Source organism: Apodemus sylvaticus, chromosome 6, assembly GCF_947179515.1.
Source record: "Apodemus sylvaticus chromosome 6, mApoSyl1.1, whole genome shotgun sequence".
In the NCBI taxonomy this organism is placed as follows: domain Eukaryota; kingdom Metazoa; phylum Chordata; class Mammalia; order Rodentia; family Muridae; genus Apodemus; species Apodemus sylvaticus.
The window spans coordinates 71,421,917-71,442,155 of NC_067477.1; the positions used below are offsets into that span (position 1 = coordinate 71,421,917).

General features: G+C 37.9%; 1 protein-coding gene across 2 annotated transcripts in view; it reads right to left on the reverse strand.

Annotated features, from left to right (window-relative positions):
- Nucleotides 1-20,239, reverse strand: part of Scfd1 (sec1 family domain containing 1) — a 73,120-nt gene that overhangs the window by 29,155 nt on the left and 23,726 nt on the right. For both annotated transcript variants that reach the window (XM_052185889.1, XM_052185890.1), the window contains exons 11-14: nucleotides 10,999-11,138; nucleotides 9,492-9,582; nucleotides 8,737-8,810; nucleotides 8,051-8,132 (exon numbers count right to left, since the gene is read on the reverse strand). In XM_052185889.1, coding sequence (XP_052041849.1) covers nucleotides 8,051-8,132; nucleotides 8,737-8,810; nucleotides 9,492-9,582; nucleotides 10,999-11,138 — 387 coding nt within the window. The remainder of the gene's footprint in view (nucleotides 1-8,050; nucleotides 8,133-8,736; nucleotides 8,811-9,491; nucleotides 9,583-10,998; nucleotides 11,139-20,239) is intronic.

A 20,239-nucleotide genomic window follows, 5' to 3' on the forward strand; every position in this document is an offset into this window, starting at 1 on the left:
AGCCACAAAAGGTTGAAGGGAATCTTAAATCTAAGATGAAAGAAGCCACCATCTGAAAGGGTTGCACACGCTATTTTTCTGACATGGCATTTTAGAAAATACAATACTACAGAAACAGTGCAATGATCACTGGTCGCCAGAAGTCTGGGGATAGGTGTAGTTCCCATGAGAAGGAAAGATGAATGGTGGGACACAGTTGACCATATGACCCTGAGACTATCCCATGTGATACTGCAATAGTAGGCATATTATATCACACATCTGTCAGAACTTAAAGATTATATAACACAAAATTGAATTTCAAGGTAAACTAAAGATTTTAGCTAACAATAACACATTAATATGACACTGACCTACCAAACTGTAACAAACATGTCACACTAATGCAAAATACTAACAGTGGGAGAAGTGAGTGGAGAGCGTTTAGGAGCTGCTTTTACTTCTCAATCTGACCCACCTCGTGGTACCACTCATTGAGCCTCTGGCCTCACACACGCTAGGCAAGCTCAATCTTTTTTCTTTTTTTCCTATGCAAAACTAAAATAACTTTAAAATAAATGAAGGTTCATAATTTCAACACCAAAGACATGGTGCTGGAGACATAGCTCAAAAATTAAGAGTGCTTACAGCCCTTACATAGGCTCCAAACTCAGTTCCCAGCACCCACACCTGATAGCTCACAACTACCTGTAACTCCAGTTCCAGGAGATCTCAGGCCAGCATGCATGTGCACAAACATACATACGTGAATGAAAAAAGCCCAAAGACTTACATAAAAATGACATTAAACAAAAGGGCTATAGCTAATAAAGGTATTTGTGAAATCTCAGAAAATGTCTGTACCTCTGATACTTCCCCCTCATGGTTATTATATAAAGCAATGTGGAAAAAAAAGAACATGCAAAGATGACCTACATGTGCTTAAAATATACTAGGCGTTAGAAGTCTGCAGTTCCACACTTAAAGCTGTAATACTGGTGGATGTGGAGACAACAGGCTGACAAGTGAACTAGAGACGACCTAACGTGCTCTCACTTCTATGTGAAATAGAAAAAGTCAAACTTAATGAATAGGCAGGAAGATTGGCAACCATGTGCTGGTCAATGGGGCGATGCCTGTCAGGTTGTACATATCCTTAAGTGATCAGTGATTTCTAGAGCTCTAATAGTCAGAATGCTCTGAGAACACTCCATAAAACATATTAATATTTTTTACTAATAAAGAATTGATTGGTTAGGTACCTTAAAAGATAGACAAAATTAAAAGCTGGATCTTGAGGGAAAAAAATTTAATTTTCTACATACATTGACTTTTTTATATCAGGGTAATGTATGTGACTTACTCAACATAACTATAATTCATCTGTATTTATTTAAAAACCATGTACCTAGAACCACTAAGCAGGACCAGAAGACAATAAATGACTGTTTCCTTCTGCAAAGCAAAACTCCTGTCCCAAGAAACAGCATAGAGCATTTCTTTCAATGTTTGTCCTGTTGTTCTACTTACATGCATGTATGTATGCACATATATAAACACACACATTTAGAGTTCAGCTGCTTTATATACACCCTTAGTAATTTTCTGAGGCAAGACACAAGGAAAGCAATCTCTTTAGGAGTCCTGGCCATCATTTGTAATTGACGTTTGGTGGACACTAGCTGGCTAAGAACTGGGGAAATGTTCTCAATGAAGTTCACTGATTTTTGGAGGGTTTAAGTGGCCCTAAGCTAACAAACTGAAGAACAGTTGTTGACTGCTCATTTATTTCCTATAATCTGTGTCATCAACCTCTGCTTTAACGGTTCTCTTTGTAGTGTGCATGACTTTCCTACTACCTGGCACTGATCAATGGATGAGGGGTTACTTGCATACAAGATATTTTAAATATAAAAATCACTCTAGTATCTCGAGTGAAAACTTAGCTTCTAGTGTTAACAACCCTAGACTAAACACTCTCCTAAAATCACAGGGTCTTTCAAGAATTGTTTAGGTCACAAATGATGGCCTCTACTGGCATAAACCAATTCTGAAAACAAACCCAAGCCATTGCTGAAGAATGATAGTCACAAGAAATGTCAGGTCCAAACTGTACTTTCTACGGTACCCACTGTCGTTCCATAGACAGCTTCCTATTTCCAGTTTTATTTCTAGAACTCTCTGCCTATCACTCAATATACTTGATACCTGAAGCATCACATGACTCCATCCTAATGAAATCCTGCCTTTTGGACTTCATATTCTGTCATTGTCTCCTCAGTGAAACACAGTAGTACTCCATGTCCTCAGGTCTTGACTGATTACTCCTCTGCCTACAATGGCAGCCTCAGAGATCTCTAACTGGCTGCTTCCAGTGACTCAGAATTCAACTCAAATACCATCATCAAGGCTGACTTGCTTTCTTAATCACCTAACTTCAGACCTGGCCTGTCAGCTATTCTTTGTTGACTTTTATCTGCCTGTTTTCTGCTCTAATACTGCTTCTTGACATCTCTTTCCCACTATATTTATTACTACTATAAGGTATGAGAGAAGGAAGAAATTGCTTTGTTTACCACAGCATTTTTAGAGCATGACCAAAAATATATTTACTCAATAAATAAATTATTTTAAACAAAATATTCTAAAATTGAAAGTTCTAGTTATATCTACTATTAAAGAGTATATTCATAAAGATGTGTGGTGGAAGGATCCATTTGTATAAAACGAATCAAATCTTTCTATAAGTATAACAATTAGCATCTTGGGGCCATGTGACCTCATTTAGTAGCAGGAGTGGTGCTTGCATTTTTTTTTTTTTTTACTTTTATAGCTATGAGAAGTCAGAAAATATATGAGAATTGACAAATTTTCAATAATGAAACAATATCGAGAAGCCAAAGAAAACCAGGAATAATGTTAAATCTCAAAGCATATAAACAGGATATAAACAACTTTAAAGTTCCTAGAATTTTGGTTAATATTTATTTTTATTTTGTGTATGGGTGTTTTGCTGGCATTTCTGTCTGTGCACCACTTGTGTGCCCTAGAGCCCAGAAGAGAGCATCAGACCCTTGGAAGTTTGTGACCCATACCATGTTGGGTGCTGGAAACTTCTGCCAGGGCTACAACTGGATTATCTCTTCAGCCTTGAGATTTTATTAACTGTCTACTTTCATATGGTGGCTAGCAAAATAACCCAAAAAACAAAAACAAAAAAAAAAACAAACAAAACCAAAAAGATGAATAGTCAAAAATGTTTGTTAAACAGATCACAGAGTTTAAATTACATAATCAAACTATATTACATATATACCAGGATCTATATTTTATTACTTTAGGGCAGTTAACTTTTTACTTTCTGCATTGGATTTATAGTATTAGCATTATAAGAAAAGACTCTCACCTGGTTATCTCTTCAGGATACAATGACCTCACATAAATGGGTGGAGCACTTGTTTTGCCATTTAACAGAGATGCAGCATAAGGAAGTGGAGACACTAACAGAAACACTGACGGACTGCACAACTACTTTTTATATGTGTGAGAATGTGAAAAAACACTTTGTATCAATAATATCAAGGTATTAGCTTAACAGGAATTATGCAAGCTAGAATACCACACTGAACAATGTCCATTATCTATGGATTCTTTTCTAGTGTTTGGGCTTTTTAAATCATCAACAAGATTTGCACTGGGGAGCGGGGAAACTCCACAATCTTCTGTGCATAGCCACCAGGAGAGAGAGATTGCCCAGCAGTGCTTTCACGTTTGAGCTCAGAGGAGCAAGGACACAGGCTTACAGGCCCACAGGAGGAACAAACTCCAGCCAGAGACAAGAATACCAACTAGCACCAGATAGCAAAAGGTAAGCACAAGAACCCTACCAACAGAAACCAAGGCCACATGGCAACATCAGAACCCAGTTCACCCACCACAGCAAGTCCCAGATACCCCAACACACGGGAAAAGCAAGAGATGGATTTAAAATTGTATCTCATGATGCTGATTGAGGGCTTCAAGAAAGACTTAAATAACTCCCTTAAAGAAATACAGGAAAACATCAGTCAACAGGTAAAAGCCCTTAAAGAGGAAACACACAAATCCCTTAAAGAAATACAGGAGATCATGGGTCAACAGGCAGAAACCCTTATAGAAGAAATGCAAAAACCCCTTAAAGAAATACAGGAGAACATGGGTAAACAGGTAAAAGCCCTTAAAGAAGAAATGCAAAAATCCCTTAAAGAAATACAGGAGATCATGGGTCAACAGGCAGAAGCCCTTAAAGAAGAAACACAAAAATCCCTTAAAGAAATACAGGAAAACACAAGCAAGTGAAGGAACTGAACAAAACCATCCAGAATCTAAAAGTGGAAGTAGAAACAATAAAGAAATCACAAAGTGATACATCTTTGGAGATAGAAAACCTTGGAAAGAATTCAGGAGTCATAGATGCAAGCACCAACCACAGAATACAAAAGATAGAAGAACTTCAGGTGCTGAAGATACCATAGAAATATTGACTCAACAGTCAAAGAAAATACAAAATGCATAAAGCTGGTAACCCAAAACATCCAGGAAATCTAGGACACAATGAGAAGACCAAACCTAAGGATTATAGGTATAGATGAGAGCGAGGATTTACATCTTAAAGGCCCAGTAAATATCTTCAACAAAACTGTAGAAGAAAACTTCCCCAACCTAGAGAAAGAGATGCCCATGAATATGCAAGAAGCCTTTAGAACTCCAAATAGACTGGACCAGAACAGAAAGTCCTCCTGGCACATAATAATCACAACAATAAGTTCACTAAACAAAGAAAGAATATTAAAAGCAGTAAGGGAAAAAGGGCAAGTAACTTATGAAGGCAGACCTATCAGAATCACACCAGACTTCTTACTAGAGAGGATGAAAGCTAGAAGAAGATCCCAGGCAGACCTCATACAGAGATCTTAAGAGAACAGAAATGCCAGCCCAGGCTACTATACCAGCAAAACTCTCAGTCATCATAGATGTCTGAGAAACCAAGATATTCCATGATAAAACCTAATTTGCACAATATCTTTCCACAAATCCAGACCTACAAAGGATAATTGATGGAAAATGCCAACACAAGGAAGGAAACTACACCCTAGAAAAAGCAAGAAAGTAATCTTCTTCCAACAAACCTAAAAGAAGATACCCACACAAACATAAAAATAACATCAAAGTAACAGGAAGCAACAATCACTACTCCCTAATATCTCTTAACAACAATGGACTCAACTCCCCAATAAAAAGACAGACTAATGAAATATTTCTCATGTAAATCTTCAATTTTATTAGAAAATGTTTGTAATTCCCCTTTTAATTAATTTAGTAATTTCTTTTATGTCTACCATTTTATCTGCATTATTTTTCAAGATAATCTTCAATGTTAATACGTCTTTGTTTTTTTTTTTATTTTCTAAATTCTTTGTTTACATTCCAAAAGGTTTTCCCCTTTCCCAGTTCCCCCCTCCCCATATGTCCCATCAGCCTTCTCTACACCCATACTCCAATCACCTCTCTCCTTTTTCTCTGTCCTGGTATTTCCCTACAATGCTGGATCAGGCCTTTCCAGGATCAGGGGCCTCTTCTTACTTCTTCATGGGAGTCATTTGATATGCTACTTGTGTCTTGCATATTCAGAGCTTCTGGGCTAATTAATATCCACTTATCAGTGACTGCATTCCATGTGTGTTCTTTTGTGATTGGGTTACCTCACTTAGGATGATATTTTCCAGTTCCAACCATTTGCCTACAAATTTCATGAATTCATTGTTTTTAATTGCTAAGTAGTATTCCATTGTGTAAATATACCACATTTTCTGTATCCATTCCTCCATTGAGGGACATCTGGGTTCTTTCCAGCTTTTGGCTATTATAAATAAGGCTGCTATGAACACAGTGGAGCATGTGTCCTTATTACATGCCGGGGAATCCTCTTGGTATATGCTGAGGAGAGGCATAGCAGGGTCCTCTGGTAGTGTCACGTTCAGTTTTCTGAGGAACCTCCAGACTGATTTCCAGAGTGGTTGTACCTTCTTGCAATCCCACCAGCAGTGGAGGAGTGTTCCTCTTTCTCCACATCCTTGCCAACACCTGATGTCTCCTGAGTTTTTAAGCTTAGCCATTCTGACTGGTGTGAGGTTAATACGTCTTTCTATATATTCTTCTATTTTATCAAAATGTTTCCAATGTAAATCTTTGATTTTTATCCAAATGTTTCTAATTCCACCTTCTTCAATTTAGAGTTTTTACATCAACCATTTTTTATGTAAAATTTTCCATGAAACAGTCAATTTTAACGTGTTTGTCTATTTATTTCTTGAATTTTACCAGAAATATTTTCCATGTTAATCTTCAATGTTTTCTGAAAATGTTTATAATTCCACCTTGAACCAACTTAGAATTATCTTTATGCCTATCATTTTATCTATATAATTTCCATGATAATCTTTAATTTAACATGTTTTTCTATATATTTCTACAATTTTATCAGAAATATTTTCCACGTAAATCTTCAAGTTTATCAGAAAATGTTTATACTTCCACTTTTAATTAACTTAGGAATACTTTTATGCCTACCATTATTATGTCTATATAGAATTTTCCATGATAATCTTCAATTCTAACATGTTTTTCTACATTTTTCTAAAATTTTATCAGAAATATTTTCCACGTAAATCTTCAATTCTATCATAAAATGTTTCTATCCCGTATTTCAATTAATTTAGCAGTGTTTTACATGTCTACCACTTTACTCATTTTTCCATGAAAATTGCCAATTGTAATGTGTTTATCTAAAATATTTTCCATGTAAATCTTTAATTTTATCATAAAGTGTTTTTACTTCCCTTTTCTTCCCTTTTCAATAAACAAAAAAAAAAAATAAAAAAAAGAAAAAACTCATCAACAAATAACATGTCTAAGTCCCTTCTCGAAGAATGAAACAAAACAAAACAAAACAAATAAAAATCAATGTACTTTCTGTATCTTTGGTAAGTGCATAAAGGTAATCATCTTTAGAGTGATTCAAACTGTCATACAGAGTAGAAAGCAAGCCTTCGAGTCTGGCCATTTGGCCATTAGGTTTAACATTAGATGCCTTGAGAACTAGTAACACCAAATACTGAAGAATTCATTAAGCAAGAAAATAAGAAAAAGAACTATGAACACAATACTTGTAAGCTCCAATATATTTGCTTCAAATATCACTGTCATATGAAAGGAACAAAGGTACTTTTAAGTTAATAGTCACCTAAATCCAAAAATTTTAAAACAAGTTACACAAATGAGCGATGTAATTAGTGTGTATTTTAGACAGTACCATATCAAAAAGAATTTCTACCCTGGGCATTGTAGTACATAACCTCAGGCTTGGGAGGTGAAGTCAGGCAGACAAAGAGTTTGAGGCTGTTATGAACTGAGATGTAGTATGACTGTAAATGTACAGTGATTTACCAGATTTCATCTATAAAAGAGGATATAAAATATTTTATGTTCTAAACAGATTATATATTGAAATACTAATATTTTGGACATTAAGGATTACATAGAATATACTACTATAATCCATTTTACTTATTCCTTTTGCCTTTTTAATGGGACTATTAGAAATATCTAAAATTACCCTGGCAACTGATATTATATTCCAGTTAAAAACCACTGCTGTAGAACCACTGAACTTGGGTCAATGATAACAAGAAGGGAGAGAAAAAATAATAATCTTCAGTACAACCGAAGAAGATTTAATAAGGCTGAGGCAGAAGGACAGTGAGTTTGAAGACCTGAGCTACATACAAACCCACCGCAAACACAAAAACCAGCACACAAAACAAAACTGAATTAAAATCTGCACTGCCTACAGCTGGACACAGGGCTGTGTGTTAACAGGATGAGCACAGCCAACGTAGAGACAGTGCTGCGTGGTCCTCCCGGGCTCCGAGAGAAGGCTGCTCTCTGTAATCACACCTTACAAGCTCAGAAGATGCTCAGTGAGACAAAGAACAAACATCAGTGCATTGTGGATGGGAAAAGTTACATTTACCTTTATGTGTTCTAAAACAGCAGTGGCGACATTTGTATGGAGATCAATAAGTCTTTTTTTTTCAAGGAGTTCTGGCAAAGAACTACAAGTTACAAAAAATTGAAAATTAACCACAAAATTTTCAAGAAAGCAATGCAGACTCCAATAAAGCTCCTGCCTGGTGCTCCATGAGAAAGCTCAGAACACAGACTCAGAGGTGACTGATTATCTTGCCCATTGACCGCAATGTCCAGGCTTGAACTCACACCATGCGCATGACTTTAATACAGGTGAGTGCTGTTATCTTAGAACAGTCTAGAGAGAACTCATTACTTCAATAGTTTTGCATTCCGTTTATAGTGTTTACAAATTTAGAATAAAATAAGATTAATGGATACACACATTTAGCTATAGTTCTAAAAGTATTGAAAACCTGCTTCAACTGAATAGCAGTAGCAAAATTAATAGGACAACTGGCCCTACTTTATCACTAATACTGTTTTCCTGGTAAAATTACGCGAATTGGAAATTTGAAACTATTCACAGTAGTTACTCTGCTGTAACTGAAAGGAAGAGAAATTAGCCTAAATGTGTTCAAAGCATTCAATTCTTCAAACTCAGAGGTACATCTGCTGATATCTACTGTTCCCTATTGTTATGATTATTACAGACTTTTAAGACTGCAGAGGAACATACTACATACTCACCTGACAGCTGATGTGAGCTTAGCAGTGTTGTCAGAAAGCATGCTGATGGCTCCTTCGTCCTCTCCTTCTAGGCCCTGTGAAGGGATGAAAGGCTCTTACAACTGTAAAATTGGCACATTGCAAAGATTACTTATAAGCAATAATAAGCTGGGTCACAGAACATAAGCAGTGTCCTTTAGGGGTGGGAACACACATTCTGACAACCACAGAAAGGCTGGAGAGTGAGTAAGGGCCAGCTGGCACTGTCAAACAAGAAATGCCCAGACATTTGCTGCAGGTGACACAGGACTTGGTCTTACAGCTGAAATCTGACCACAGTACAAAACAACAGCCATCCTGAGTATATATATATCCATATAAATAATCATATTACTTGTATTATTTCAAACTACATCCCATTCCTTAATATAGTTTCTTCTTAATATTAAGATTTAAAACAAACAAGTAAGAAAAAAACCTAAAAAGCTAGGTGTGGCTTAGGCAGGACTGCCAAGAATCAGAGGCTAGCCCACGCTACAGTGCGAGACAGTTCCTTAAAAAACAAACAATGTTAACTAAGTTGACAGTAATTTTGTTGTTATTAAATAATAAGTGGCCTTAAACTTTTATGAAGAAAAAGGAAGTAAACATTTTTGTTAAACCTCTGCAGATGTCCTTCCTATACCTTTACTCTCAGGGTGCAAACAGGGTCTTAGCATGATACTCTAGTGCAAAGAGGATCTTACCCTAATACTCTGGTACAGACAAAATCTTACCATAATGCTCTTCAGTCGTTTAACCTCATCTTCCTGTGCTCGGTAAGATTCTAGTTCTTGTTGGACCGATTCTGCAACTTCTGGGAATGGACTGAAACAAAATTGCACAAGATTAACTATTAGCATGATAGTAAAAGATTCATGTTTTACGTGTGTATTGTAAAATATACATATAAGATTATTATCTTAAAAACACTTGTAGCTTTGAATATATTTCATGTATAACAGATATAAAACAGCAAGCATAAATAAAACTATCATTTAAAATATGCATATAATCATAAATCTGGACAAATTTTATAGCTAAAAGCCTTTTCATTAATGAGATTACATTTTTCAGCTATATATTGTTTAAACAAAAATATTTTTATTTATTTACATGACTGAAAGTCAAAGGAATACAAATAAGTCAAATATATTAAGCAATAGCTAAATATTACCATCAAATTAGTAGATGTGTGAGGGACCATTTAATTATAATGACAACATTTTTAAAAATAGCATCGTTAATTCAGTATCCTTTGTATCCTTACTGGTAAAAAGAACACATCTACCATCTCTTATTGCCTCTCTGATGATATGTAATTTCGTGTATACCACTATTAAGGAAATGTAGACATTGAATTCCGAAGTAAAGCATATTATTTAAAATATTTTAATAGTATCTCAAGCTACCATAGTCAGAAAAAGACATTAACAACTCTTGTTGAGAAGCCAAATCTTTGTTACAGATACATGGGTTTTTTTTTTTCGTTTTTTTACATTCTAAATATAAAAATAAATATCACCCCTGCCCCAGCATGTTAAACTACTATCTTCTACTTCTCTTTAAACACAACGAAGGATGAGGCCCCAAAGCACCCAGATCAAGGACAGAGACAGACCTATATCTTTGCAGACACACATTTAAAATGCTTTCAAAAAAAAAAATCAATGAAAAACATTATGCTATTTCTTAAAAACAAAAACAAAACCTTTTCTATGTTTAGAATGATTTCTCTGGACATAACAGCAACTAGAGAACTTTTAACCACAGTTACTGACCCTATCAAGTACTTTAAAAGGGCACAGCAATGGGATGGCCACACTGGTCTACAACATCATGTGGAAAAACACTGTAATCTTCTCACTCATTGTTTCTGATGACTGAATAAATCTCTGGTCTTTAGACTTAGGTTCTGCCTCCCAAGATATAAAGCATGGGGTTTGTATTAGGGATAAAAAAAAAAAAGGAAAAATATGACCCCAAAGTTTTTTATCAAACACTAAATGAAAGATTGGTCCATGGAACTGGTGGCAAAAGTGAGAAAGATTGTGCAACCTGCAGGTTGAGCTTCTGAAGAGATGACGACAGAGGAATCAAGGAAGGCTTGGAGCAATCTGTTTTAATTAGAGTTGTCCCTGTTGGGTTACTCAATGGTCTTCATGTTGTGTCTTAGGTCAGGCGCAACTTCATTCAGTTCTGTTTCAAGGATAAACCTTTTAATTCTGGTATTTTCTCATTTACCTTCCTTTATGTTTCTGCCAAAATTTATCAACTGGAGTTAAATCGTAAGACTTCTTGTTTTTCCTCTTTGGTCTAGCACCAGCTGGAGAATTTTCCACTCCTGTAGATTCTTCCAAATTTACTCTGTTTAAGTGGAAATCCTAGGGAACAATAAACTTGTTGAAAATAATTGTTTTCTCAGTTTAGGAGCTATATTTCCTAGACAAGGAAAATAGTGCTGCTGCCCTTTCTAGCATTCCAAGCACAATACAGACTATCGCGGAACAGGTACCCTTCCAACCCACCACTATTCATAAATGTGCTCCCATGGTGCTGAATTTTAATGAAAGTAATAAAGATTTCAAATATTTACACACAGAAAAATCATATTGTTTCTCCTAGAAAAATACACTTTATAGACAACACTTTCATTATATTTCAAGTGCACACTTTGTATCTCTTTATCACTTACTAACACATTTCAGAGTATCCCCTCCTTGTCGATTATGTTTTTATGATGATGGTTATGTTTTCAATAATTTTATTTTTTAAAGATTTATTCATTTATTATATGTAAGTACACTGTGGCTATTTTCAGACACCCCAGAAGAGTTGCATCAGATCTCATTACGGATGGTTGTGAGCTACTATGTGGTTCACGGGATTTGAACTCAGGATCTCCAGATGAATAGTCAGTGCTCTTAACCACTGAGCCATCTCTCCAGCCCATGATCATCCTTAAAAGGTTAAAACACTATACTAACAGCATCTCTGTTCATATAAAGTTTAAGCATGGGTTAGACTAGCAGTGGCTACCCATCTCTGCTTGGCTAATTTTACTCATGTGGGGCTGAGGCTTAATTTATTTTGTTTTTTTCTTTCTCAAAATCCAAACACAAAGAACAGGTAAAAATAAAGTAAACCTCTTCTATTTTTAATTCCCTTTTTCACACTATGCCTTTAGGATCAACTTTGTTCAAAGAACAAGTTAAAAGATGAAACACGGTTTGATGTAAAATGCCCCCCCCCAAGCTCGCATGCCTGAATGTTTGCTCCTCAGCTAGTGGTCCAGAACACTTCGGAGATAAGGATAAGCTGCTGAAGGCAGTGGGTCCACCCAGGGTCACAGCTCCAGTTCCCTCTGTTTCCTAAATGCTGACCTGATGCAACAAGCAAATGTCGGTCCTGTCACCCTTCCAGCCTAAAAGAACTCTTTATCTTAATCCCTTAAACCATGAGTCAAATAAATCCTTCCCTCGGGCAGGATGGGATGAGGTTATAAGAAAAACATGGCAGTTTGATGGTGATAAACAGAGTGCTGAGCAAGGAGGGGCAAAGGTCAGGTGTAATTATGATGCAAACTTCTTGGTTCTGAGATATTGTGATGGTTTGTATATGCTCAGCCCAGGAATGGCATGGTTAGGTGTGGCCCTACTGGAGTAGGTATGTCACAGTGGGTGTGGGCTATAAGACCTTCACCCTAGCTGCCTGGAAGCCAGTCTTTCACTAACAGCCTTCAGATGAAGATGTAGATGAAGATGCTCTACCTGCACCATGCCTGCCTGGATGCTGCCATGTTCCTGCCTTGACGATAATGGACTGAACCTCTGAATCCGTAAGCCAGCCCCAATTAAATGTTGTCCTTATAAAAGTTGCCCTGGTCATGGTGTCTGTTCACAGCAGTAAAACCCTAAGTCAGGTATTAATGGTTTTTCTAGGTTTGAGCAAGGAAAGTAGACAGACCTAACACAATTTAGTCATTCCATATAAAAGCAAGGTCAACAGTGTTGGCTTAGGATCCTTAAGAGCATATTTTCTTACTTTTGTAAACTGATCCTTTACCAGTTTACTGAAGCATCATTTCCTTTCTAATATTAAAAAAATGTAAAATATGCAGATGCCTAACCTGCTAGACTAGAGAAACATGTCTACTTTCTCTCAAATGAATCACAGAATCAACGAAGCAGCCTTCTCTTACTGCCTCATGAAGTCCATTACCATTCAAGAGGTTGCTTGTAGGAGAAGGTGCTATTCTTGGGACTGCATTCATTAGCTATCCTTACCATAACACTTAGGAAAAGTAATAAAACTTGCATTTCAAAGAAGAAATGAGCAAACCATAAAGAGTTGACTTTGGTGCCCATGGATCTATAGAATGTGGCAGAAACAGGATGAGATCCTATTTCGTGGAGGCCCAGTGCACAAGTATTGTGCTAACTTTACCACACAGCACAGCAACTTGGAATCAAATTCTTTAGTATAAATAAAGGCTGGCAAGAGTGACAGTAAATGTCCAGTATGACAAAGGGTCGAGTGTGGCAGCACATGCCTTTAACCCTAGCACTCAGGAAGCAGAAGCAGGTGGATTTCTCTGAGCTCAAGGCTAGCCTGGTCTATGGGTTTAGAACAGCTAAGATAGAAACCCTGTCTCAAAAAAACAAAATAAAAAAACCCAGAAGAATAAACTGTAATATTTAACCTCTAATATATTTCTAAAAACTCTGCATTACAGTTCAAGTATACTAGTGACTGGTTTAGCTATTTTTCAATATCCCATTTTAATATCTAATCTTCACTTTGCACAGAAGCCATCCATACAGGAGTAAAATAAAAAATAGCACAACCGTGAAAGCACTTTAAACAGTGAATAGACACTGAGAGTTTATCTGAGAAGCCTGGCTTTTAAAAGCTACCTATGAAAACAAAAGACCCAGAAGGGAAATCTCTTTAAACAGCTGAGCCTTACTAACTGGATTCTGTGAAGTGCTATTTCCATGGTGATGACACAGCTCATTCAGATACAAGTAACTTGTTAGGAAACTGCTGCTCTAAAAATAGGAAAGGATATTATTACTGAGTATTGACAGAGTTCTCAAAACACAAAATGATTAAGGAATGAAAGATGCCAAGAATTCTGAGAAATAACATAATAGCAGAAAGAATATTCCCACTGTTTATATAATAGCAAGGCAAATAAAAAAGTTAATTTTGATCTCAAAAACTGGGAAGCTAGAACAATTTGTACTCTGCTCAATCATATAAAAGAAACACCACCATCTGGACACCAATAAAAAACAACACAAACGGTTCATAACACAATCGAAGTTACACTGTTGCCACCGACAGATGGAAAGGATGGACAATGGCGCTCAAACATGCAGACAGAAATAAAGCCCACAGGGACGGTCTAAAAACACCACCTTCAGCAACCGAATTCTCTCCCAAGCTAAGCTAAGGCAAATCTGTCCGTACAGCCAAAGCCAGCTATGTGAGTGCACAAGATTACTTGGAATAGCAAAAGACACCTTTCTCAGAGCTAAGATGCATGAGAAAGCAAACCAGAATATAAGTAATTCTCATTTGGGCAAGAATTTACCACCTTTTTAATTTCAATTGCTGTTGTGCTAGTTTATTGAATATGTACTTAGGAGCCAAAAGTAAAGTGTCAACAATCAGTTTTCATACTAACGGCAGTAGCTCCCACTAAGTGATCCTTATATTAACCACTGATGAAGAAATACACAAAGGAACTGAAAACACAAGCTGTTCCTTCATAATGGAAGTAGACACCACACAGGGAGGCAAGGTACCACCTACGAGTTCTCGCATCTCCCAAGGATCTGCTCCTATCCCAGCCCTGCCCATTCAGGACAGAAGAAATGCACAGCCTGGTCTTACAACCCTAGGAACTCAACTCTTCTAAAGCAAAGTTCAGCTGAGAGTTAGGTAGTGTGGGGTCTGCAGTACCATCAGTGAGAAAGGAAATAGGAAAAAGTGCAATAATTTGCACCCAGGGCAAATGACTCTCCTGCAAATCATAATTATTTCTTTCAGATAAGATTTATTAGTTAAATAAAGACCACATTTTGTCATTTTTCCCCAAAGGCAGTGAAAAGAGAAGAGATGATTATAATGTTATTTCTCAGATTTTAAGTTGTTTTATAATTTAAATCCAAATAATTTGCTTTATAATAGCCATATAAGGTTTCTTTGGCTCAAATCAAGCTGTCAAAACTAAAGCAAAACAAGGATGAAATGATACTTTTAAATTGTACACAAAACCAATGGTTGCCTAATGTAATGTTACAATTTTTATATTACTACAGTAAGTCATAACAAAATATATTCTTAACTCTCAGAAAATGAGGAATACTATAAGATGTGATTTCTCTATTGAAAATGCTACAAGCAGAGAAGTAACAGACCCTGCACATCGCACAGTGCTCTTTAAGTGCTATTTGTCACCCAAAGGAATCATGGCTTCTGGAGAAATGGCTGCTTCTAGGCTTGAGACAGAAAATGGACATAATGAACCAGGAAAAAAATGTTGATGACTGAAAACAAGGAAGCTATCAAAGACTAAAAGGGGTGACATTAAGAAGATTCTCTGGCCAATATGATAGAACAAAGTTGTCACAATGTGAATATCAAAATGGATGACTATAATTAATATAAATATCAAATATAAAAATATAAAAATTTTCTCAAATATAAAAGTCCATTATTTCATAAAACCAAACAACTACCACTGTTAGCTGTTTTGCAGATTGCTAAAGGCATGAATCCCCTTCTCTAAACTGACTAGTAAACAAACTAAACATTTATGTGACGTAGTTGGTAAGGAAATTGATTTATTTAGGCATATCGGCTGTAAGAGATACAGATGGAATGCTAGCATTATACAGTCTCCATTTACTATGAGCAATTCATATAACCTAGACAGCAATCACCAACATCAGTGAGGAAAAGATGCACAGAGGACTTTGCAATGGACAGAACGTGGCTACAGCTTTAATCTACTGATCAGCCTCATCAATGTAGCTCTGACAGAGTTTTGACAATGCCATAAAGCAGAAACTACCCACCACTGTTAGGAAGTGGACTTAACAGAGTTGAAACAAATCAAACTTCTCCCTCCAGCAATATACAGAACAGTGTACAACAAGGAAACATGGGAAATTGTACCTTCAGTCCAATCAATCAGCCACATGCAGAAAACAGGGAAGTCTTTGATTTCTGTGACCAAACCATGGAAATAAGCCCCTGGATTCGAGTGTCCCCATCTCTGAGCACTGGGTCACAGTGGGTGCTGGGGATCCAAACGCAGGCCCTCGGGCTCCTGCAGCAGGTGCTTTCCCCACTGAGCACTTCCTGTCCACATCAAGTCTATATGCTTGCGATCTTAGGGATGAGTCAGGCAAGCTGACTGCTACGGGCATCGTGAGAGGACCGTGGCTCTAGGAAGTGAAGCCAAGTCTCACTCATTCTAAAAAGCATCTACCGCTGACCCACAACCCTATATTTTGATTCTGTTTTTATTTGAAATGTGCCTTAAATGAAATGTAACCCTCAATGTTTTTCCTTGCCAGTAATGATATGAAAGCATGGACTGAGATGTTTTCATTGTCCTGATTCTCTCTGTGTGAATGTGAACAGAGCTCCCCTGATGGGGCAAAGAGTACCAATACCACAGGAACTATAAATTTTTAAACCACAAGATGTGAATGTTGATTAGACTGGTAAGCATGATCTATTTTATTTTAGTTCAGAACCCAAGGAATCCTGTGTCAACAATATTTCTAGAAAGCTTACTCACTTTTATTTAGAGTCCTTCATAACCCTAGGATCTGTGAACTTGATAAAATCTATGCTATGGATCTAATTATAAAAACACTCTGAGTTAATAGAATCACATTTATAAAGGAGGAAATATTATATTATATAATAATATAAAATATTAGTGTTATAAATTGAGTGTTGAGCTAAAATTCACATTATTAGATTATTAAATATTAAAATATATTTCATCTGTTCCTTTTTATCTTTTTAGTGTGACTTCTAGAAAAAATCCAAATTTACACTGGCAGATGATAATACACTGATTATAAAGCATTGCTTTAGAAACACAAAACTTTGGTCAATGACAAGTGGGGAGAGAAAATAAAGCCAGAAAACAACAACAATGGATATAATGAGATAAGTATGATGGCTCAAGCCTATAATCCCAGCACTTAGGAGGCTGAGGCAGGAGGACTGCTGTGAGTTCCCCAGCAGGGCTACACAGGAAGACCATGTCCCAAAACGGATAGAAAATGGTCACTAAGCAATTAGGATATGAAGGGAAACAGTACAGGAATTAAGATTAGTAGTGGTGTGTAAAAGGTACGGGAGAGACTTGTGAGATTTGGAGAACAAAGCTCAGAAAAAGAAAAGCTGTCCAGTTAAAGCCTGCCACTACTGACTGAGGGCAAGCCTTCTCCCTCAGTGGACTGCGGCATCCGCCTGCCACGGCTGAGGCGCGCTGAAAGCCCTGACTGTCTATAATCACTTACTGGTTCTTATATTCTCAATAACGGAGAAGGGTGTTGTAAAGTTTTTTGTCTGAAGAGTATATTTTCCATTTAAATTTAAAAACTAACCATTTTGACACAGAGAAAAGCTGTCTCAATTATTATAGTTGTTTCCAAGATCTAATATAGAAATAATTATCAATGGTTTAGATTTTTCAGACCAACATAAATGATACAAAAGAAAAAAAAAAATCAACCTTGTTTCCAAAGTAGAAGTTTTACTCCATCTTGTGGAGACAAAGGGTATTTATTATAAAGACCTCTAAAACCTGAAAATTCCAAAATAGCTTTAAAAAAATCCGTAAGGGTCCCTACAGCTCTGTTAGGTTCTGCTGGGTGTCCCTTGTCTTCCTCCGTTGTGACTTCTCCTCCTTTGCTGTCTCCCTCTGGACACTAGCAGGTCCTGGGGAACTCTGGCAGGTCCGCGGGCTCCTAGTGTGGCTGGGTGTGACAGCTTCCCTCTTGCTGCAGGGCTTTATTCAGAACCCCTCCCCTCCTCTGCCTCCCCTCCCCTCCACTCAGTTCTTCTCTGCACTGTCAAGCTTTACATCCCACATTCCCCAGAGGTTTTCTTTTTAAATTCATAAAACCATCCTTGAGCTTAGAAAAGAAATAATGGCAGTTATAATCTGCATCAACAGCAGGAGGCTGCTGTGAGCCAAGTCCCAGAGCAGCCTCTGCTCTGACAGGAGAACCTGTCTCAAAAAACTCAACAAATAAAAATTTTACAAGTGCATTAAAAGTAGCAGAAGGTCACAAACCTTGTGTGGTGTATTATAACCAACCTCTGGGAGGCTGCAAACTATCATATGAAGATGATTCAAGGAAAACTAACCTAGCCTCCACTCACTCCTCTGCCTCTAGCTCTAAAGCAACTTTTGGAGCCACCGCGTTTGCTGTTAGCTTTTGCTAATTAAATAATGACACAGAGTGTGTTCTAACTTGACAGAGTGGGAGGTGAGCGAGTCTACTGAGCAGCAAGAAAACGTCTACTCCTCATTCTGATTTCATCACAAGAGACCAGTGCGAGCCTTGGTCAGTTCTATGCTCCTGTCTTCTGACAGGGCTCAGCATTCATCTTCTCTGTTGAAATTATGCACACATGTGTCTTCCTTTCCACACATACAGGATTTTCTATGTCTTCTTTCCCATATGCACAGGATTTATATTTCATTTTCCTACATCTAGGAGAGCCGAGGAGCCCAATAATGCTTTACCTGTAGCAATTAGAAAGGACTCTAGTCCTAGTCCAGAGCTGGTGGCACACACCTTTAAGCAGAGGTAGGTGTATCTCTGAGTTTGAGGACAGCCAGAACGAAACAGAGAAACCCTGTCTCAAAACAGAAAAGAGAGGGAGGAAGGAAGGGAGGGAGAAAGGGAGGATCCCAAGACACCCCAGTGCTCCAGACAGCTTCCACCCCGCACCGCACCCGCATCCTAACTAGCTTGCTGTTACTCAGCCCTCAGACCCCTGGCTCCCCAACAGACACAGCTGGCGGGCCCCTGATACAGCACGACTAGAGGCCCCAAGATGCCCAGCGTGCCCATTCTGTAAGTCCCTCCCACCACAGATCTCATCTCCCATCTGTACGGGGAAAATCCTGCTGTTAACCTCGGAAACCCAGTCATTGCCCAGCGCGCCCATTCTGTAAGTCCCTCCCACCACAGATCTCATCTCCCATCTGTACGGGGAAAATCCTGCTAACAACCTCGGAAACCCAGTCATTGAGAAAAGCCATTTTGAATCTCTCTCCAAACATCTGTGGTTTGGGGCTGTAACTGAACTCCAAAGAGCTACCTCGTTCAGCATGAGATAACTTTCCTTCCCTTCACACCCTGGACCTGGGACTGTCTGTCTTTTTGCTCTCTCCAAACTGGCTTACCCTCCTCCTTGAACCCACCCCAGTCCTGAAACACACTTCACTGGTCAGTAATAACTGCTCTCCATCAGAGGTAAATATTACCTTGTTCTACCTCTTTTCCCCAGGATACATTTGGCAAGAAACTTTGAGGATTGATCAAGGTCAGGGATGTTGCCAAATATCTTAGAATATCCGTGAGGCCCACACAACAGGAATGTCCAAATATTAGTGCTATGGTCTCTATGACTCCTTGCTGCTCCCTGCTGGATAGTCTATTCTCCTGCACCAGTAAAGGTTATCTTGGTCATTCCCACTGGTTCGCAAAAGTGTAGTAATTTCTCTCACTTTTCTGGACCTCACGATATCCTTCTAGCAATCACTCTCCTCTCCCACCTCTCCAGGTAGGAAAAAAAAAGGAAGTGTTTTTCTTCGCCATCCGCCTTAAACTGGTTTCAATCTGACACAGGATGTGAGCCCACGTATTCGACGCTATTGCTTCCCATGTCACCTCGTTTCCTTCTCCCTGACTCTCACAATGCCTCACTGTGGCTAGCATGCTACCCTTCCAGTCTTCAAACACATCGACCCCTTCCCACTCAAGTATTCTGTCCCCAGTTAGCTACACAAATTATTATTTACCTCCTTCGCCTCTTCCTGACCTGCCATTTCACAAATGAGGTCTGTCTAGTTTTAAAATCTCAGTCCTGTTCATCAGCATTTTACTATAGAATACTTTCCTACCTTCTGAAGGTTTTGTTTCCTTTGTTTATTCCTGTCTCTTATTCCTAGAAAGCAGCTTTAGGGAGACGGCAGTACTTGTGCCTTTTTATCATTGCTAAAGTCTAGGTCCAAAATATTCATTCATTCATTCATTCATTCATTCATTCCACCTCTCATGTGGCCTCTTAAGCTAAGCTTCCATGCTTATTTCTGGGGCTCTCTTTGGTTCCTTTTGCTTCTGTGCTGAAAGGATGTTTACTAGTATTTGACATCTTCCTAGAGTCACTGGCATGTATGTATGTAAAATTAACAGTTTCTCCCAGTAGGCCT